The sequence below is a fragment of the Merops nubicus genome, unplaced genomic scaffold, assembly GCF_000691845.1.
Source record: "Merops nubicus isolate BGI_N331 unplaced genomic scaffold, ASM69184v1 scaffold8164, whole genome shotgun sequence".
NCBI classification, from domain to species: Eukaryota; Metazoa; Chordata; class Aves; order Coraciiformes; family Meropidae; genus Merops; species Merops nubicus.
In genome coordinates, this window is record NW_008602244.1 from 21,578 (window position 1) to 43,648 (window position 22,071).

At 43.5% G+C, this 22,071-nt stretch overlaps 1 protein-coding gene across 1 annotated transcript in view; it reads right to left on the minus strand.

Moving 5' to 3' along the window:
* Positions 1 to 22,071, minus strand: part of MAP4K5 (mitogen-activated protein kinase kinase kinase kinase 5) — a 66,519-nt gene that overhangs the window by 20,677 nt on the left and 23,771 nt on the right. The window contains exons 2-13 of the mRNA XM_008938285.1: positions 21,314 to 21,371; positions 10,218 to 10,308; positions 8,724 to 8,788; positions 7,576 to 7,631; positions 6,339 to 6,386; positions 6,200 to 6,242; positions 5,110 to 5,182; positions 4,086 to 4,217; positions 3,520 to 3,582; positions 2,173 to 2,254; positions 1,439 to 1,555; positions 1,056 to 1,134 (exon numbers count right to left, since the gene is read on the minus strand). Coding sequence (XP_008936533.1) covers positions 1,056 to 1,134; positions 1,439 to 1,555; positions 2,173 to 2,254; positions 3,520 to 3,582; positions 4,086 to 4,217; positions 5,110 to 5,182; positions 6,200 to 6,242; positions 6,339 to 6,386; positions 7,576 to 7,631; positions 8,724 to 8,788; positions 10,218 to 10,273 — 814 coding nt within the window. The 5' untranslated portion in view covers positions 10,274 to 10,308; positions 21,314 to 21,371. The remainder of the gene's footprint in view (positions 1 to 1,055; positions 1,135 to 1,438; positions 1,556 to 2,172; positions 2,255 to 3,519; positions 3,583 to 4,085; positions 4,218 to 5,109; positions 5,183 to 6,199; positions 6,243 to 6,338; positions 6,387 to 7,575; positions 7,632 to 8,723; positions 8,789 to 10,217; positions 10,309 to 21,313; positions 21,372 to 22,071) is intronic.

A 22,071-nucleotide genomic window follows, 5' to 3' on the forward strand; every position in this document is an offset into this window, starting at 1 on the left:
ATTACATTTTAAACTGTAATACACACAACATCCCACCAGGGCCCTTTCAGTGCTTACTGCGGTGAAATGCATGTTGTAACAGATCTAAATATTATGCACACAACACTCCATTTGCCTATAAAATACGACCATCACTTAAGTATCAGTGTTATTGTCTAAGTGCTGAAGTTTGCAAATATGAAACCCACACGAAAGAAACAGCCCAAAAGCAAACATCAAGTCACTGTATGAAAGTACACCAAGAGCTAAGTGTGTGACCACGTGTTACTGTTAATGCATGTGAAAAAGAAGAAAGAGGCTTTTGAACAGCAAGGCTCCCAAAAGTGTGATGTATGTGATGCAGAGGAGCAGACAGCATTTGCATTGCAAAAATTTGCCCAAACCTGGAGAAAGATTGTTTCTACCCTCAAAATTTCTACTCAGATCCCACTGAGTAATGTATGGATATTGTTTTGAAAATAAAAGAGAATGTTCTGTTAAAAGAGAATGCCTTTTGTTATATACACCCTGGTGAGGACAGCTATTGCAATCACAAGTGCTCCATCAGGGTCAAGAAAAGGTTTCACTTCAGAGCTTGAAATAATGTGCAAACACAAAATGCTACATTTTTTTCTGTATTTTCTCATCATGCCATGACATCCAACGTACTCATGTGAAAAGATGCTCTCCTAATTAGCAGCTCACCCTGATTTTTTGATGTTTGCATTTATTAGCGTTTTTTTTGCTTTAAGTAGGGGCTGCATGGTCTGGCAGAAATCACAGAGCTCTAAGGCTATGGGGGTCAAGGTTTTCACATAAACATAAACACATAAATATTATGATGCAGCAATGAGATGGAATGAAACAGTAGAAAAACTACTGAGTTTTAATTTTGGGTTTGGAAAAATGTTATTGAAGATTCACATGTATATGGTGTTGCTTCTGGTTTTGCTTCTGAAATGTGCCAGCAGCAGAAGAGACTTTCCAGAGTACAGAACAAAAGAACATCACCAACATCTGCCATTGGTAGCACCAAACCCAGGCTGCAAAAGGGGCCAAGCCCAGCAGGAACTCACAGTTGATCTCCGAGGCCGTTCTCTCTGCCCTGATGTTCCTGTTGGTGGATCGGATGGTGTGGCGGATAACGGAGTGAGGCTGGGAGGGTGAGAAATGGGACAGCTGACAAATGTCCCCTGGCTTTCTCTAGGCTCTCCGTCAACAATCACACCCACAAGGAGACAGAAGGGCTCTTGCAGTCATGCTGTAACGTGCACCACCTTCCTCCCTGCCCTGCACAGGACCCCCTCTATACACCCACAACATCCCCTAGCTTCTCCTCCATGGCAACTCTACATTAAAGCTGGGGCAGTGCCCCAGTCAAGCTGCCACTTTACATCCCCACAGGAAAGTATTTAAACTGGATTTTTATCTAAAGAGCAAATATAAAAGATGTTCTCACCTCAAAATCATCATCATCAACTTCATTGTAGTGTGTATGGTTGTCAGGGTTATTAACTTTGTCCAACAGCTCAACTGCTAAAGATCTTGAAAGACCAGGCTGCCCTACAAAGCTATGCTAGAACCACAGAAAAGAACAAGTTATAACATGCAACTGATGGATATCTGTCATTAATAAACATCCAATACAGAATTTTACTAAATTTTGGGGGGCTTGACTATTTCTTGAATGACTCCTTTAACAGCTAGACTCTCTGCCCCCTCCATAAGAATGGAAGCACCACACTTCTGGCCAGCTGGAAATTAAAATCTGAGTCAAACAATTACACCTTAACTTGTTTTTTTTTTTTTTCACATAAGCAGTTCAGTCGAGTTTAAGAAGGCAGAAGTAGGTACATGAAAAACTGCTAAATACATCCTCTTTCTGTTGGGGTAATGGGAAGGGTCAAATCTGTATCCAAGAGGCTGAGACGACCACTTGCAGGGACGGCAAGGCTGAAGACAGACCACAAAGCAAATTTCTCTAATTGTTGCCACCAAAACTTGTTGAAAAATCTTGCTACTGTACAAAATCTTGTTACTTCCTAGAGCTGACCAGTGTTCCTTCAGATTTCACCACCCATGGTGTAAGGTCAGAGAAAGAAAATTGCTCCAGTTTGTTTTTCTATTGAGCTGCTGCTCACTTTGAAGTAAGAGATCTCTTATTGTTGTCACTAAATGTTCCCAGTCACTTACAGAGAGGAGTCTGTCCGCTGTTGGTCTCTTCTTTGGATTTTTTGTAAGTGCTATTTTGACAAAATTATGGAATGTTGACGACCTTGAAGAAAAACGAGGGTTTATATTTAATTTTTCAAGAAGGTATTTTTGTTTTTAATGCAGTTCCTAAACAGATTACAAGAGGGTGTGCTAAATTAGAATGTCATCCAGCTAGCTCATCTCAGTTTTGAGTAACTGCATTTCCAAGTTAACAAAACAGAAGAATACCCCATTTGATTCATGGAACTTGCAGGGAAAATGCTTTCGTACAGAAAATAAACCACACATGGTGCTTTTTCAACTTTTTCCAGTTTGAATTGTTACAGAATTAGGTATAAGAAATAAAAATTGTGAATTATGTACCCAGCAAACCCTCAAAACTCAGGCAAACCTACCAATTTCACTGTTCATGGCCACAGGTAGGAAAATAAAATACAAAGTTCTAAACAGAGACTCAAGCTACTGTATAAAATCCTTTGTTTTGTCACCATTCTCAGAGCAACTTAGGTCACTGTGTCACATCACCTATTTTTAGATCTGAATTATGACCAGAGCTACGATTTTTCAGTCACATTTATGCCTCTCTGGGGACAATATCAGCCCAAGTCTGTTTGCTTTCAGGTCACGTTACAAAACAAGTTTCCTTTTCCAGTCTTAGCATCTGAGCAGGAGGCACTGGAGAAGTAAAGAGCATTGGCTGGGGTGACACTGAGCAGCTTCAATACAGGAAACATGCACTTACAAGTGTTTTCTCCCTTCCTCTAGTACACATCTGCCCACCTCGAGGTAAAAAGACCATACAGCAGCAAAAAATCCTGCAGACCAAAATTGTTTTGAGTCTCATAAGCGTAGTACAAAATCCTGCAGGCACAGGGAAGGTATCACAGGTTAAAGAACCCATGAAAGGATTAAACGATTGCCTGTCTCACTGACAGTGGCAAATGCCCTGTAATAGGAATTAAGGGGGAAGGATAATCATAATTTTTCTTCCAAGAACATATAGAGAGGACCGAAGAAATGAGATTTCATTGCCCTCTGGATCCCTGGCAGGGATCAATTCACATAGGTAGGGCTCTCCTGTCCCATACTGCTGGACTTCTGTCATGTCAGAAAATTGCTGCTGGACCTTGACCCTCTTGATTGCTTTCAGACACTTATAAAAACCAAATATTTGTTGGGAAACTTCCTGTAAACGAAGCCACCTCTCAGATCCCAGAGTTTAAAACCAGCACATGCTTTTTTTCACTGCCTCTCTTCTTCAATAACAACAAATAGTTTTTTCACATTACCTACAAAATATTGAAGAAAGGAAAGAGCTTAACTTACCATTTTGCTTTTTCCTTTAGCTTTGGTGGTTGAAAATTACTTTTTGACATTAAAAACAAAGCTCTGAAGGAAAATGAAGTATAATGTTATTATATGGTGCAAAATTAATTAATTGCATTCCAATATCTAAGCACTTTAAACTAATATTGTATGGTAAGAATCATACTGGTGAAACCTGATTATAGTCTATATAATATTAGAGGACAGGTAGGGTAAAGCTGTTGATTTTATCTTTAACTAAGATCTTTTATCACCAGGCATAATCCTGTTAAACATAAGGCTACAGCTTCTCTAGTGATACACGACACCTGCTCTTAACCACATTATTGTTGACAGTACGAAGTGGTTGTGTTTTTTTAATTAAACATTTCAATGATAAGTTCAAATCTAAACTGAAGTCTGCAGTGTCAAGACTTATGTCTTAAAAGCAGACACAGCTCACGCAGAAAGACTGATGGTGGAATCCTAGCCTGAGTTTCTAGGTCTGAGCTATGGAGATGGTTAAACTCTTATCTACTGGGACTGAAGAGGGTCCTGGAGCTACGTGAGCTCCCCAGCCAGCAGACCTCATTGGGTGAAGATCAAACATGGGTGGCTGAAGCTCTGCGAGCTCAATGGCTGTTATGCCCACTGCCCAGATGTCGCAGAGCTGGTTGTATCCACCGTTCTTTTCCACCGCCGCAACTTCTGGGGCCATCCTTGAAAAGCAAAAGCATCATTCAGTTTCCAAACAGTGCCTGTGTCACAGAATCCTAGAGCAGAAGCCTCCCCAAATTGCTTCTGAAAAGCCTCACAACCCCCTCCCCTGGAGAAGCACACAGCGTGAGGTGTTTTGCCCCAGCTCACGGGCTGGAGAGCAGGGCTAGGAATAGAACCAGTCTCATGATTCCTGGTGAAATGCTTTAATGACCAGATAATCTTCCTGCCCTCAGTCCTCCCTCTCCAACAGGATAAAGAGGGCAGCGAACAATTAAAAGCCATTGTCTGGATTAAGCCCCACCTACGAGTTCAGTCTACACCAAGAATATCGCCCCAGGCATCTCAGCTGCATCACACTGATGCCAGAAACCAAGAGCAGTTAAATTTGCATATATAATCCAAATTATTAAGATTAACAACGATACATTTGCATATTAAACGTTGTCTTGTACAAAGTTAATCAGTAGAGATGATTAAAAGATTAAAATGTGGTTTTTTTTCCACAATTCCTTCTTCACAGAAATTGAGATGTCATTGTTTATTCACTGAAAGTGTAAGAAGTTACTGAGAACCTAAATGACCATTTAGAAATGGCCACAGAAACGACCACAGAAAAAGGGGAGAATGTTCTGCATTAATAAACTTGTGAGAAACAGCAATCCTGACCCAAATATCAGGTACCCTGTGTTACAGCAGCAGATCAGCTACAATTAGTGCTTCCCAGACTTTCACCTTCTGAGCATTTTACTTGGAAAAAAGGCAATTTATGCAGTTGCTATACATATATATTTTAAAATATGTGTATATAATTCAGTGTGTGTATTTTTGAATTCTTGGCTTAAATGCAGACTAGCTTTGCATACTGTCATAGCAATCAGAGTAGTTTATTACCAGTAAGGGGTACCAATAAACGATTTCCTCTTCGCAATGGTGGCTGTTATTTTTGCTGCTACACCAAAGTCAGCTGGAAAATAAAGTTACAGACTTAGAAAATCTCATTTTAAGACCGCAATTCTATTCTAGGAAGTATCATATTATGAAAGAACAATCATGTTGCTCACCCTAATTAAAAATTGATCAAGCTTAAACAGTTAAAGATGAATACTGAGATCAGCTAATATCTTCACTGACATGACTTCAAATTGAAACGTCGAGGTTCTACATCCAGCTCACTCATGATCCTGAGCTATTTTTCCATCTCATAATACAGCAACCAAGCAACCTCACAAAATTTAGTGGATATTCACTTTAATATTGAAGAGGAAAAATTACATCATGCTTTGGAAAGAGCACTACTTCTCTATTAGTTATGGAGGAACTGCGGGGGGCCATCTGCTCTCATTTCTGCAGACCAGGGGACAATAATCCCTTGCTCGCAGAGCTGCAGGTAATCAAGTTGTCTCACAGAGCCAAAAATCATTTCAGTCCTCTTTATTTTTATGGCATTTGTAGTATGATAGCCAGAGGATAATTGTGGGCAAATCTAACTAGCTTAGCAGGCAGAAGGAAGGTATCAGCGCGTGATCCAGGTTTTAATGCAGTTAGTGGAATCTCCTTTCAGTTTTGAGGTTTTATTCTTTTATTTATCATTATTATTATTCTTTAAAAGGCTGTACTTTCCTAGCAGAGCACTCCTGGTTTACCACAGGGGAGTAAACATGTTGAAGACACAGCTCTTCTGAAGAGCAGCGATGCAGCTAATGCACAACTGCCCCAATTCTGACCCTGGGTGCAGCCAGATGATCAGCATCCCATTCCTCCTCCCAGGATGTCTGCCAGGCTCAGGAGACTCAGTCTCACACAGTGGACCCTTTGAAGACTCTGAGGAAAATTGCCATTCTACCTAGGAACAAACATGCTGATAGCCAGGTGACCCTAACCTGGCATATTCCAGGGAGACCTGGGAGCCTGCAAGGCTTGGTGGTCAAATGAAAATGGTCCCATTCACTTTTAGTCTTATTATTAAATTCAAGCAACTTACCTAATTTGACATCTCCGTGATCTGTTAGTAGAATATTTGCACCCTAAAACATAATAAATAAAAAGTTAAAAAAAACTTTATTGGGAATATCTTTCTGCACTAGAAAGTTTAAGCCAAATTCCTCAAAGTCCTAAGTTACCTTTATATCTCTGTGCATTTTGCCCTTCATATGCAAATAAGCAAGACCCTGCAAATAAAAGAGATACAACATGTCACTTTGCTGTTCATTACCACACCACAAAGCCAGTCCCATTTCATAAGTTTAAATTGGTCGATGTATTTTATCTGAAAGTGAAGAAATTTGAGATTTGCAGCTAAGAGTATGGTGGATTTTGTTCCTCATCTCTCCCAGCTCCAGCCAATACCTGTGAGGACTCGTTTAAACCACTCATGGTGTAACATTTTACATAGATAAATGTGTGTTTTCAAAACAAACCTCGAGACACATCACCTTTTCCATTTACTAAAATTAAACTACATTTTTGAAGTCCTGAAGGTTTCCACCAGCAGGTGTTTAGCCTTCAAGCTGCCCTTCCAGCAATACGAGTTCTTGCAGTAAGAAGAGATCAGGAACAGAACTGCCAAGGAGATTATCTCACAGGTCTCCACCCCTGCTTCTGTCAGTGGCCAGTGCAGCCACTGCTTTGGGGAAAGGTGGTGTGCATCCCCCTGACTCTCTCACCTAATTATTCACAGATACAGAGCAGGGAAAGGAAATTGTCTTTAAAAACCAAGCTGCCTGCATCCTCTTGGTCTTGTATTTCTACAGTTACCAGCAATCATAAAACAAAACAGAATTTTAGTCATCTGGTTGCAGTAGTTTTCCTCTACAAATTATCAGAATTTACTGCCACAGCCCAAGCAGATGGTTTAAAATGTACCTTTTTTTTCATCACTAAGCCACCTACCCTCACTTACTAGGTATTAGCTGTTTTCTGCAATGAGATTCAAAAATGTGTCCTAAACAACTGCTGCACTGAATCCCTGTGTTAGAACAATGGATGAAAACAGCCCAGACAACACTGTGGTCAGAGCTTGAAAGATCTGTCCTCCACTGATTCCCTGAAACCAACAGTCGCCAAAGAAACAGAGGCAGGACTGAGGTTCAGTATTTGGTGTAAATCCCTTTGCAAATCACAGCACAGAAGCAGCACTGCTCTGACAATGATTTTAAGTAAATATTTGCACTGCATGACTGCAGTTTCTTGCTGATTTTTATTTATAATATGAAAATTAATAGGTTGCATCTGGATTCCCACTGCTGTGAAATGCAAGTGATGTGAAATGCAAGTGCAGAACTTTCTGAAATGACCCTCTCTCTCTGCTTTCTGCACACAGAGGAATTGCTTTATCAAATACCTCCAGAAGTACAGTACCTGTAATGTTTCTCTGCACACATATGCAATCTGTAACTCTGACAGAGGTCCTGTTACTGAAAACAAAGATTAAAGAGTGGGTAAGTCTACCATAAACAATGTGTAAATAACATTGTGAAGCAGCCAAAAAGCATTATCTCCGTGCAAAAGTTAACAGATTGATTTTAGACAAACTGTATTTTACACTGAGCTGAAAAGAGGGTTTTGTTTGCTTGTTTTACAGAAAGGCTTTCTGTAAAAAAAAACCAAACAGCACAATAACAGAAGACAATACCCACAGTGAGAAGAAAACCTGCTTTGACAGAAATCTAATTATCATTTTACGAGTGACTTTGTAGTAATGTAATCTGTATTTTGAGGGAGGTAACAAACAATAAAAGTGACTGCTGCTCATTTCTTGTTATTAGAAATGGCAATGCTCTATGCCAGGGGCCTATGGGACTTGGTATTGTTTTCAGCCTATTTGTACTAACTGGCTGAAAAATAAAGCAGAAAGCTCTGGTATTCAAAAATTCCATGTTACCATTTAAAGGCAAAGCAAGTCCCCAGACTGCTTTTCCAGGAACTCCAATAAATTCTTCTACAGAATCAACAACTCTAGATGAAACCTCAGAGGGGAAAAGAACAATAACAGAGTGGTGTGGTATTGCACAGGAGCAGGAATAAGAGTCACTTTTACCCTTTAAAGATCAAATTTTGAGATTTTCCAGTGTCAATTGTTTCCTCACACCACGTACAGTCTCCATACCCGATCTTCATGACTTCTGGTTGGGAATTTTTTTAGAGGTCTTTTTTCCACCCTTTCAGAAAGCAGATAACCTGCTACTGAAGAGCTCTCTGTTGGAATAACTCAGGCTCTTTGGGTCAGTCCCCTCAGCATGGTGGAGAAAAATAAACAGAGTGATGATTACAAAATAAAGAATGTTCTGTGCTAGAATGACAGGGTATTAGCCCAAAGTGATGGTCACCATAGCTGAAAGTGGTATGAACAAAATCTGTTGACTAGCTAAAAACCACTGTTCATGCTCAAAGGAGAAACCCGTGCAGTGCCTGGCTAGTACCATCCTTTCCCTGTTAGTTTGCTTATTATTTATTTCTCTTCAGAAAGCTTCCAAAAGGCACAAATGTTAAAATAAGTTTCAAAGTACCATGGTAAATATCCTGGAGGGATCCCCCACCGCAGTATTCCATGCATATCCACAGCTTCTCACGGCTATCAAAAGAAAGTTAAAACACAGGCATCAGAAGCTGATTGATCTGGACACAGAACAGAATTCATAATGATTATTTAAAGCATTTTCTATTGATCTTGATCATGTTTTGTTAAAAATACACATTCTGACACTTGACCAGAAGTTACACGTCTTACGTGTTAATAATCTCCATACCAATTCTCACCCTTCAAAACAACAATTTTGTGAAAGTCACTGAGAAGTCTTTAAATGTTATCAGACCTAAATGCTGTTGCTGTAACTCTGACCTCCTAGGGGCAATAAAGAACATCCAGAAGAAACACCTGAGGCTCGTCTGTTATGAGCAAGATTACACTAGATCAAATTGAAACTTGTGTTTAGTGCATTAAACTGAAATTACCTAATTGATAGGGTGAGGGGTGATGGCTTCAAAATGGAAGAGGGGGGATTGAGATTAGGAATTAGGAAGAAATTCTTCACCAGGAGGGTGGTGAGACACTGGAACAGGTTGCCCAGGGAAGTTGTGGATGCTTCATCACTGGAAGTGTCCAAGACCAGGCTGGATGGGGCTTGGAGCAACCTGGTCTAGTGGGAGATGGCCTTGCCCATGGCAGGAGGTTGGAACTAGGTGAACTTTAAGCTCCCTTCCAATTCAAACCATTCTATGAATCTATGATATCTAAACCACCTTTCATGGCTTCCAAAAAGGGTCCTGTGGATTCAGAAATTTAGCCATTTTGTTCCAGTTGAAGTTCACTTGGGCTGCACAGATCACCGAAAAACCACAGCACTGCAAGAAATCTAAAGATGAAACCTTGTCGAAAACGACCAAACAGGCAAAGTGGTGATATATATTCCCACAGAGTCAACTGATAAATGGCAGAGTTCCACAGATATGGAAAATATCCCCCAGCTTTCTGAGTAACATTTCACGTGTGCACTTGAAGATGCAGCCAGCTGGCGCCACCTTGGTTCTGCCTCTCAGGACATTGCATCTGCTACACCAGAATGATGAAAAATGTCATTACCAGCCACTCAGATTTAGTGTTTTGTCTTACAACTCACTGGCTATACTTCCACTGCACATAAGACTACCATGAAATAAAATATCCAAAAGCAATTCTACTCTAGATAAACAATGAGCTTGTTTTATATTAGAAGTGATAAATGTTTAATATCACCCCGTGAGTGAGTAGAATTGGATCTGGTGCAAGAGCCTCCAAGGGAAAGTTTCTTTCTGTTCCTAGTGATAAAAATATTCCAGCCTTTTGGCCAGCAGAGAAAACAAAGTATTAGTCACTTTTCTCTTTTATTTTTTTTAAAGTGAACAGGGAACCAAAGGGAATTCAACCTAGAGGAGAACACCAAGAGGACATAAGTACAAAACCAGACAGAGCATTGTCTCCACAAAGAACCAGCAGAACTGCAGGTGTAAAAAGTTGACGTTACCTGAGATAGCTCCCAAAATAGGCGACTATGTTGCAATGTTTGCATTCTTTAACCATATATATTTCTTGCTGTATCAATGAAAAGTCGTCTCCTGAAAAACAGGAAGTGGCCACAGTTACATCACACACAAGTGAACGTTCAGAGAGATCTGAAAGTCAAAATTCATAAAAACAAGCCATGGGCCTTGATAACTGCAAAGCCCTTCAAGAGGGTTTTCTAGCACGCTGGTGTGCTCAGCAATGGTTAACTATCCACGTCATCCTTGCAGTTTGCATTCTTTACTGCATTCTTTACTACATCCTTTGCATGAAGCACAAACATTTATTGAAGATAACAGAGAAGGGCTGAGTTGGTGGCCTGAACATGATCCATCAGTTCAGACAGCTCGGCATGCAACAGGAGTGCTCTGGAAAGGAAGCAAAGGGATCCATGGAGGGAGGGGAGCACATGAGAGAACTCCAGACCAGCCCCTGTCTAGAATCATAGAATCATTTTGGTTAGAAAAGATATTTAAAATCAAGTGTTCAATTGTTAACCCAGCACTGTCAGGTCCCCACTGCCCCGTGTCCCTCAGCACCACATCTCCACGGCTTGGAAACCCCTCCAGGGGTGGGGACTCCACCACTGCCCTGGGCAGCCTGGCACAGCCCTGGGCAACCCTCAAGGGGAACAAATCATTCCTCAGCTCCAACCTAAACTTTCCCTGGTGCAACTTGAGGCCATTTCCTCATTTTACCACTTTTTCCTTGGGAGCTGAGCTCGGCCCCCACCTGGCTCCAGGCTCAGCACCCCCAGCTCCCTCAGCTGCTCCTCACCACACTTGGGCTCTAGACCCTTCTCCAGCTTCGTTGCCCTTCTCTGGCCACGCTCCAGCCCCTCAAGGTCCTTCTGGGAGTGAGGGACCCAAAACTGACCCTGGACTCAAGGGGCAGCCTCTCTGGTGCCGGGTCCAGGGGGATGATCCCTAACCTATTAGGGCTGTCAGCCCCAGCAGGAGCTGATCTGTAGCTTTACCTGGACACAGTGCTCACAGCAGAAGGCTCCCAGCAGCAGAAGGACATATTGCTGCAAGCTCATTCCAGAGTCCCCTGACTGAAACCAGCAGAGATGTCACACCACAGGCTCTTCAGTGTTTCATTTCAAAATGACTCTGATGGAGCATATGGCCTCACACCCACACAGCCTCCGCTGACTCAGAAGAGAAGCACAGAGTCCTCAACACTGACTGCCTCATGGTGAGTGCATTTCTGGATGAGGACAACTACATAAGCACATCTGCACATCCCAAGTATCCTCTGCAAAAATCAAAAAAGTTCTACTGAAAAATAACTTATGATCAGAGAGACAGCTTCGCATGTCTCTGACACTTTCAAAGGGTAAAAGCTGTCATCAGTTGATAGGACAAGGGGAAAGAGCCTCAAGTTGCCCCAGGGGAGGTTTAGCTTGGACAAGAGGAACAATTTCTTCCCCTTGAGGGCTGCTCAGGGCTGTGCCAGGCTGCCCAGGGCAGTGGTGGAGTCCCCACCCCTGGAGGGGTTTCCAAGCCGTGGAGATGTGGGGTGAGGGACAGGGGGCAGTGGGGACCTGGCAGTGCTGGGGAATGGTTGGATTTGATGATCCCAAAGGTCTCTCCCAAACAAAACAAATTATGATTCCATGCAATTAAAAAGAAAATAATTTTATAGGCAAACTGAAATACACCAGAGCTAGGAAAAAAACTCCTATATTTTTCTTGAACCCCACTCAGAGAACTTCCAAGTAGAGGATGTTCTCCCTAGAATCTAGAGCTCAAGCACCACAGCTTTGTCTCCTTGAAGCTCAGGGCAGAATTCCACCCAGCACAGTGCTCCTCCAAAGGCATGGATCAGACAGCTCTGAAGGGTCAGCCAAGCAGTGACATACCAAATAACACCAGCACAGCCCAACAGCCTCCCTCTGAAGAGCAACATCACCAGATCAGCCCATTAGGGCACCCTAAATGTGTGACCCTGCTCTGTGATCACGCATGGATTTTGTATGTTATTACCTCTATCCTTCCTTTGCCATGAACAGAACTTCTGTAACAGCTTGCAGAACATGATAGACTAGAATTTAGAGAAAGGGTTTGGGTTTTAGATAGAACTTTGCTCCACACAATGTGGTAGCTACCATGTTCTCTCAAGGAAAAAAATGCTTTGTAGGTTTATTTTTGTTTAAAGTTTCAGTAGTGAAGGTTATCTCCTGCTATCAAAGTCAGGGATGCACAACCCAGAACACACATCCTTCATTTATATGATTTTGACAAATCCAAGAGGTCTCAAGCACTGCTGTAAATTCTCTTTGGATTCTTCACGTGGTTTTATTTAACAAGTAACAGTGTGGGTAATATTTTTAATAATGTCTTCAAAACAATAGATGGTTTTCTTGGCTGTGCTTTGAAGGAACTTTCCTGAGCAACAGTGTCACCAGCAGCGAGCACTGATGCACAACCCCACAGCATTTACAAACCCTTTGGAAAGAAACCCCAGCTCTCCATCCACACACCAATATGTAATCTGTAGATATAGAAGCACTACTTTGGTGTAACAACTTCCAAATGATATCACCCTTCATGTCTCAATGACTGTCAGACTTTTCCTTCAGAAAACTACAAAATGCAAAGACAGAAGGGAACACACTTGCATGAACACATCAACGACTGAGTTCAGTAAATCAAGGGCTGCCTGAACTTGAGCTGTACAGAGGAACACTTCACCAGGGCAGGAAAACACTAGTAGAAGAGTTACAAATGCCACGAGTCTTCTTTAAAACATAAGTGTTTTCTTTTAATAAGGTAAAAAAAAAAGCAACACAATTTCCAGAAATTTAGCACAGATTTCACACTGTGCTGGCTTTATGGGTTACCTTTCAGCTTTGCTTGAATTCATGCACCCTGCCTATAAATGATTACTATGAACAAAGGATTTTTGAGTTTCAATCTGACAGATTCATTCCTCCCGTTTCTCTGACAAACTTCGTAAGGGATGTTGTTGAATGCCCACAAATAACTAATCAGAACATTTTAAAACTACAAAATCTTTTCAAGAAAGGCAAAATCTAAGCAAGCTTGAAGGCAAAAGCCTCTCACTCCACACCAAAGAAAGAACTCCTTCTCTACCCTTACCAGCAGTCCATCTTCTTCAACTGTCACCTCCAAATCAAAGAATATTAGCTAGGTCAGAAGCAGCATTTCAGAACAGCTAGATACGGTCACATGTGAAGATCATGATCAAGAAGCAACCCTGTTAACAGCAAAAACTTGGAGGCATCAGCTGGAATTGCCTGTCAGCAGCACTTCAGTTGGACTGCCTAGTGTGGAGCAACAGCAACATCCCTTCTAGGAACCATAACTAATGAGCAAAAATTGAAGGAAATATGGTGATCTGGGCTAGAAAAAGACTGGCAGTAGAAGAGATAACAACCTTCATGCACATAAAAGATACCAGGGAAGGGGGGAGATGGGATAATCCATTCTCTAGTTTTATGATAGGACAATTAGCAACAGGCTTAAATTGCCTTAACCTACATTCCCTGTAGAGATGAGAAGCTTTTCCTACTGGAGCAACATCACAGCACTGAACTCGAAGGGATGGGAAGCTGTGACATTTTCCACCAGTGAAAAAGAAAGAGGAAGAAAACATTGAACAAGTGCCCATCAAGAGTGACTGAGGCTGATCCTGCCTGTAGTAGAGGAAGATAGTAAAAATGACCTTTTCATTTGCAATTAATAAATGAAGGATCTACACAATAAATGGGGTTACCTACAAAAAAAGGCAAGCAAAAGGATTTGGAAGAGGAAAGGGAATGTGCAGGCTGACTATAGACAGGGATTTGATAGAGAAGAAGCAAGCAGATGGAAAGAAGAGAAGCATCCATGAGAAAAGTTTGGCTAAAATATGTAGAAAATTATTCTGGAAGATCAGACACAGAGATAGGAGAGATGTATAGTCATTCAAAGATGACAAGAATGAATTCAAAACAAAGGAATTCGGAGTTTCCAGGCAGCTGGAGTATTAATCTTGGCAAGAGATGCTGGAATAGGGCAAAACTTAAATACCCTTGAACAGCATGAAAAAAAACCAGAAGACAGTATGACAAAGAATTTGTAGAAAATCCTTCATTGAGAAGGAGACAGTAAGATAAAAAGAACTAGATCAAAGGTGACAATATGTCCACACGAGGAGATTTTAATCTGTTTTAGTCATCAGAGATTGCCTGATGCTAACTAACAGGGAATTGGAAAAATGGACTTTTTGTCTACTCACATGTTTGCAATTATGGGTTCTGTGGCATGCTGAGGAAAAAACATGGTTGAGGGAGCTGCTGTCCATCCCCCGAGCAGCGTGGTGAGGCAGAGCAGCTTCCTGCTCTTGTGTAATGTCACCTCTGCAGCGGGACATTGGCACCTTCTCCTCCCGCCACCACCCCGCGTGGCACAACCCAGGGGCTTGTTCCCCAGCACAGCAGGCAGGGAGGGGGCTGCTGGAACCTGCACCCCTCTCACTGTCTGACAGCATCGGAGCAGATCCCAGAAGCTAAGCAAAATAAGGCCTGGTAAAGTCAAAATAAATCTGTATTTAAGTAGGAGATAGTAGAGAAAACTGATGGCCCACTAAGGCCAGTGAATTATTCTATTTGCAGATGCTGCTTCTCACCTAGGTGGAATTGGTGTGTACAGATGTCCTGCCAAGTTGTCCTAGCTGGAGTGCCTGTTTTTGCTGGACCCTATAGCCCACTCTGCAGCTCATGAAGGGTCTGATGGCTCCAGTGCCCATCACACAGTGTTATTAGGTCTTCTGAGCATGCCTGACCTTGATGGCTTTTAAGCAGGTTTACTCTTGGTCATATTTTCATGTGCTGCACTGACTGCTTTGAATGGTCCCATCCTGCAAAAAGATGCAGGGGCACTTCTCCCAACTCCTCCTGGGTCAGCTGTGAATCCCTTCACTGACCAGGGAAGAAATTCATAGTTACTGCTTTAAATGGGTTTACTCTGCATGACTTCAGTGCTGGATGAGAGGGCTGAAGCTGTGTGGGAGCAGGGGAGGGAGGGACAGGCAGTGTGCAGGGCTCGCACGCAGCTGGGAGGAGAAAACTGACGGCATTCAGGGACGCACAGTGTCACCAGAGGGTGGGACAGAAGCACTTAGCAAGAGGTCAGATCTCCACGGTGCCAGCCAGCCTGCCAGCACCCCTGCCCTGAGCTGGTGCCCTCAGCACACAGCCCCCACAGGCCTGACACGCTGGAGGACACGTCAGGCTGCCCGCAGGAGCTGTGACGTGCTCCAAAGCTGCCTCCTCAAGGCTTGCCCAGGAACTGGACTACAGATACTTTGCACACCTGGGCTTTTTAATGCTGTAATTAATATTTGTTAGTAGAAGAGAGATGCTGTTTGCAATGGGACCGGGTGGACGCTGCTGCATGGGGTGCTGAAGGATGAAGAGCAGGGTCACACCATCGCTGATGGTTCCAAATGCTCTGGCTGTGTTTGTACAACTAAGAGACATCTGCCCCTTCAGTTAGCAGAAGCAACTTGTCTCTGCTGGGACCATTCCTCAAATGTTCTTCTTGTCATCAACTGGAGTCCCCAAAAAAAGAAAGAAGCCCCGTGGGAGTGACAGCTTTGAGGAAACCATTCAGAGCAGTTTACAAACTCCCCAGCCAAGCAATATCCAAGTCATCAGCTCCTCTGCATTGACTTCCAGACACCCCCACACGACCCAGTTCAGCCACTCACTCCAAACCACCTTCCTGAAGCTGGGGAGGGTTCAGTCTCTGCTGACGAGAGGGATGGCTTTCCTGACACACAGGCTTTTGCTTAGCTCAGTTTGCTGCCAGTCTTTCCCCTCTACCCTCACTGAGTTTAACTCCCAAGATATTTTCCTACCCCTATTTAGATAGCTTGACAGACAATATGACTGACAATAGCCCCAGAATATTTTTGGGGAGGTAGAGAGGGTGCATGACATCGCTGTAGCACCCCCTCCTGTAGCTCTGACACGTACCAAACTCCTGCTTTTTTTCGTTGTCCTACCAACCACTTTTAAAACTGAGAACAATCCTTTTAAAGTTTCAGATCCTTCAGAAGGAGAATGATTTAAACTGCACGCAAGCATCCGAGCTGTTTTAGCCATATCTCTTTCTTGGGATTCAAGGAAACCTGTAGTCTGACAGAAAGAATTTCAATTACCCAAATGTGAAGCTCAGAAACTTGATTCCAAGCAGGAAACAGTTATTTGGAAACAACGATGTTTCCACCAGCAGATTTTACTGCCAGACACCTAGCTGCCAACTGCTAACCACTGATGGCTCTGATTGCCTCAGCACTGATAGAAACCACCTCTGACACTGCTGTGCTGCCACAGCAGCACCAGCTCTGCACTGGGTACCACACAAGTGTCTGCAGCAACTGGTCTAGCACCAGAAATTATTTCCCTGTGTACCTTCTCTTCTGCCCTGCTTGGATCTTATTTACAAGCAGCCATCTCAACACAATCTATAGTCCTCTTCCTTAGCACTTTTACCTCTTCTCCTCTCTCCCTGCCTTATCTGCTTAACGTTGTACATCTCAGCCTTTTATGATTCCATCTTTACTCCCCTTTCTCACTGCTGCCATCTCACTGTTGCTATTTCTCTTCATGCATTTTGCCAAATGATGTGTCCTCCTAATTCACCCCTTCACAACCTGCCTTCACCCCAAGTGTCACACACATTACCTTCCAACTAAAACGTGGGATCTTTCAGCTTCTTTCCTATTCACAATATCTCCTTCCCCCACCACAATCCTTTCTGCTGGCCTTCCTCATCCAAGAGACTCTGTGTTGTAAGTGCAAGCTTATGCTACATGGCAAAATGAGCTCACACACTCTGGATAGCTGACTGTGTTTTAGGTGTTTGGCCCTGGGTGACTCCCAGACAGACACATGGTGGTGTAACTGCACACCCACCTCTCCCCCAGGAAGACAGGAGCTGCTGCTCAGTGCATAAAACTCATGTCTATTTAAACTCTCATGAACAAGGGCATGACCCCAAGCCTGACCAGGTTATGCATCACAAGGCAGTGAGGGTCTAAGTGCTACTGAGAAGTTACTTTCATATTTCTTCGACTCCAGGCGCCGCCAACAACCGTTCAACCCCTGCAGGTTTAGTTTAACTATGCCTCAGGCTTGCTCCTCTCCACAGCTCATAGCATCCCTCGAGAACTTATTATACAGAGAAGGCAGCTGCATTGCCAAAATTCCCTTCTGGAGTTCCCCAAACGCCCTGGACTCTGCCGTGCTGCAGTCAAGCTCCAGAGAGGACAAACCTCCACCACAGCCTGACTCAGCCCCGTGTTCCTATGTGGAATATCGGCCTCCACATCTGAGACACAAACCAAAGGGGACAAACCAGACCTGGCTTGGAACGTACTGAGCACTGTCCTACACACCTTTGGATAAATATTTTCCCTTGTACTATATCCCTTGAACGGTTCCAACTCCAGTTTAAGATCCAACCTGAAATAGGCAACGGGCTACTTCTGGCCTTTACAGATAGCTCAGATGGAAACCACAAGGACTGGACCAAACAAAAAATAGTGATGAGATTCTTCTGTAACACTGCAAAAGGTACAGAGCATGACAGATTATCCCCAACCCTCTGGGTTCAGAGCTCTCTGAGGGTTCTATTTACCATTTCAGCAGTATTCACCATGGACATTAGTATACTTTTTAAATATTTCATTTATTAGACTTCCCGAGGGAGAAAGTTCTGTGCCAAAAATGTACACTGGCAAATAGTCACCTCTTTGTATTGACTCTCCTCTCGATTCATCTGCTAAACCCATAGAAGGAAGTGGCTTTAGTGTTTCAGATGGTTTTGGCTTCTACGCTGCTGAGTACAGTTGGATTAGTTTCTGAAATAGAATTGGCTCCCAAATTATTTGAAGCATTTGTACTCGGTGAATGCTGGGAAATGTCATTAGCGTGCCATAATACTTTTGCCTAATGCTCTCCAAAGTCTATGCCAAAAAAAGTGAAAAACACTGTCTATTTTGATTCTAGCAGCACAGCTCAAGTAACTGTGGTAGCAGATAGAGTCTACCACCTAAAAATTCAAATAAATTAATGACAGTAACCTCCTAAATGGAGAACTTATTTCCTTTGTCTGGAGAGCAGACAAAGGAAGGTAATAACAGATGAAATAAAACATGGTCTCATGTTGGGGTCTCAGCTTTAAGTCAGAGTCTCTTTACCTACCCACCCACTCACTCCCGGCAGTAGATGAGGGAGTCACACGAAGAAACCACAACGGATCCCTGCCTGCCATGTCAGCAGATTGGCTAGATCTCCCCAAATACTGCCAGCTTGCTGCCTCCAGTTCCTTGCAGCTTTAATTCAAAGCATTCCTCACCTCCCCTGGGGCACTCTTCGCTTCAGAGTCCTTTGTCTTCTGCTCCCAATTCCCCCATCTATGTATTAATCAAGCGTTCAGTTTCGAGCTCTTATTTTTCCATCTGCTAATTAATTCCCATCTCTGAGCCACCTCCTCCTCTCCAGAAGACACCGTATATAACTCACAAGCCTATTTCCCTGGTGACTAACTTAGGAAATTTATTAGGAGCCTTCTTCTAGCTGTGCCCTAGGGTCTGACAGGAGCTCGTGCTGGTGCTCAGAGGGGCTGCCCTCCCTACGGGACCACCACAGCTACCTGCAGGAGCTTCTGACACTGGCCTGAACAGGAATTAATGGTGCTCTGCAAGTACAGTCCTCCAGAGCTGCTCAAAACTCTTAAAATGAGCAAGGAGCATCTGATTTATTATTTTTTTTTAAATCTGGAAGATTTTGAACAGCCATGTCTTCCTGCACAGACAGCAAGCTGCTGCACAGTCCAGCCACCCTGCAGAGGCAGCAGACATCCCAGAGAATTAAAAACAAATAAGTAAGTAAACAAATGCTGCAAACTCTCCCTGAAAACAAAACAAACCCCCACCAAGCTCTCTGCCAAGAGGCTGTGGGTGTACATGCAATGGATGGAGATCAGGTTGGCAATGTTTAAAAGATGATGCCTTAGAAAATCAAAACATAAACCAAGCTAGAAGAAATTGCTTCCCTGTGGCAGAGCTGACAACATAATGAAACAAGGAAGACACGGTTATTGGTGCTAATTAAAATTAGGTTCTCAGCAGTGGTGAGTTTGGGACTGAGTCGTGCTCAAGCAGCACCCAGGCAAGGCAGGAGCTGCTCAGTCCCCCACGGTTCCTACTCCACCCTCAGCTCTAACAGAGGATTCAGCCCCTGCTCACTTCAGTTTTCAAAGCAGTTCTTCAAATTCACACCCAAGCCAGACCCAACACAGTCTACAGTGAGAAGTTTCACAGGTCTTGCAGAGAAAACCACACCTAACAGGGACTGAGGCACAGCTGCTGACACCTGAACTGCGTGGTGTGTATGAAGCTGGATCTGCAGAAGACATTGCTGACTCCAGAAGATGAGAGCTGCAACAGAAGTGGTGGCACCACCAGCACGGCCTGGCTGCTCTGTGCTTCTTCACCTGCACGGCCACACTTCAGTGGAAACTCCAAGAAAGAAGGGAGAGCTAAAGGACCAAGCTGAGCCCTCCTTTTCATTTATTCCCTGGAATGTTTAGAATTTTTCCAATGGATAAAATGTTCAGATTTCAGGAAATTTAAACTGTTGAAAAAATAATTTCAAAAATAACTTGGAAATGAGCAGTTGGGCTCATAGAAAAGCTTACATTGAATCAAAGAACAGTTTCAGCTGGAAGAGACCTTCAAGATCAGAGAGTCCAACAGTTAACCCAGTACTGCCAGGTCACCACTAAACCATGTCCCTTCTCAGTAAACCATGTCCCCCAGCAGAACATGCACATGACTTTTTGGTCCCTCCAGGGGTGGGGACTCCACCACTGCCCTGGGCAGCCTGGCACAGCCCTGGGCAACTCTCAAGGGGAACAAATTGTTCCTCAGGTCCAACCTAAACTCCCCCTGGCACAAATTGAGACCATTTCCTCTTGTCTTACCACTTGTTCCTTGGGAGCAGCGCCCAAACCCCACCTGGCTCCAGGCTCCTGTCAGGAGCTGTGCAGAGCCAGAAGGTCTCCCCTGAGCCTCCTTTGCTCCAGGCTCAGCACCCCCAGCTCCCTCAGCTGCTCCTCACCACACTTGGGCTCTAGACCCTTCCACCGCAGCTTCGTTCCCTTCTCTGGCCACGCTCCAGCCCCTCAAGGTCCTTCTGGGAGTGAGTGGCCCAAAACTGAGCCCAGGATTTGAGGGGTGGCCTCTCCAGTGCCGAGTCCACGGGGACGATCCCTGCCCTAGTCCTGCTGGCCACACTAGTGCTGCTCCAAGCCAGGCTGCTGGTGGCCTTCTTGGCCACCTGGGCACACACTGGCTCACATTCATACAGTTGTTTGATTTCTTCAAACAAACACATGATCCTCAGAGGTGGGACTGATTTATGATGGGAGAAGATAAAAACCTTCTCTTCTTAGTTCCACTTGAGATACAATTTCTGATTTCAGCTCTGTGCAAGACTCAGATGAGGCTTCAGCTCAGCAGATCTCTAGGGCAGCAAGTGAGCTTCTCCTGCCTTTAGGAGGAGTGGTAGAAAATCCATGGGGAGATGAGAGTTTGAGCCACCCTCCTCCCTCAGCATGGGTTAGAAAAAATAAGACTCATCAAAAAGCAGAGGGCTCTGGTTTATCCTGTGAACTTTTAGTAGGCATGAACATCACTGCTGGTCCCTTCCCCCTTCCAACCTGCACAGCCTACCAGGTCCCTGCTGCCTCAGAGCTCACAATTTACCATCTGTCTTTAATCTTCTCTTTGTGCTAACACCACGTTGGAACCACAACATTTTTTATGCAAGAATTGATAAGGCAGCTAAGAACAAACAAGGAAATAGCAAGCAGGACATAGTAATGGTACATCCTGCAGGGCTTCCTGTCATCTAACCACTGAAACTACAAAAAAAACCCCAAACACTTCTTCTGTCTGGAGCTTCAGAGCGTGTGAAAATAAACATATGGAAAAAATGAAAATGTAATTCAAAAATACAGAAAAGAATGTAAAACTTACCAGGCTCTAATTTGATTATTTTTACAGCAGCCAGTTCTCCCGTATGAAGATTTCTAGCCTGAAAGAAGAGAGAGAAGACACATTTAATTGTCCTGCACAGGCATCTCGAGCTGTGAAGATAGGCTGTGGCATCGTGTGTTACAAATTACACAGTGCAATTAGCTGGGAGCAACCTGGGTGAGGATCATCTGGAACCTCAGACACAGAAAGTTTTACAAAGGGATTTCATGAGCACTTCCAACTCCAGTAAAATGAGCTCTAAATCACTCGGGCACCATCACCAGAGCTAAACTTAGCTATTTTTGACACACAACCTGATCCCATCAGGCCCTGTGGCATTCCCCTTTTGCTGGTTATCCAGAAGTTACAGGAGTCCAAACCAAACTGTTTCACTCTTACCCTAACAGACATGTGGAGTCTTCTGAACGTAGGAAATCTGGTTAAGAGGCAGATGACAGAAAATTGAAGGAAAAGTGTTGGGGGGAATCAATTTGGGCAGTTGCTTAAGAGGATGCAAAGCAAATTTGCCCCTGTGGACTGAACTGAAGGAAGCCACCACAGAACAAAACACTCTTCTCTTGCGTATGGACAAGAACAAGTCTTAATTCAACAACAGGTAAACCAAGAACTGGAGAGATGAACCCCTTAGTGCTGTCAACACCTAGTCAAGCTTCCAAATTGGGAAGGGCTTCTCTCCAGGAAAAAAAAAAAAACAACACAATTGGCCTTTCAGACTCCTGCAGCACTCAGCCAAGGCA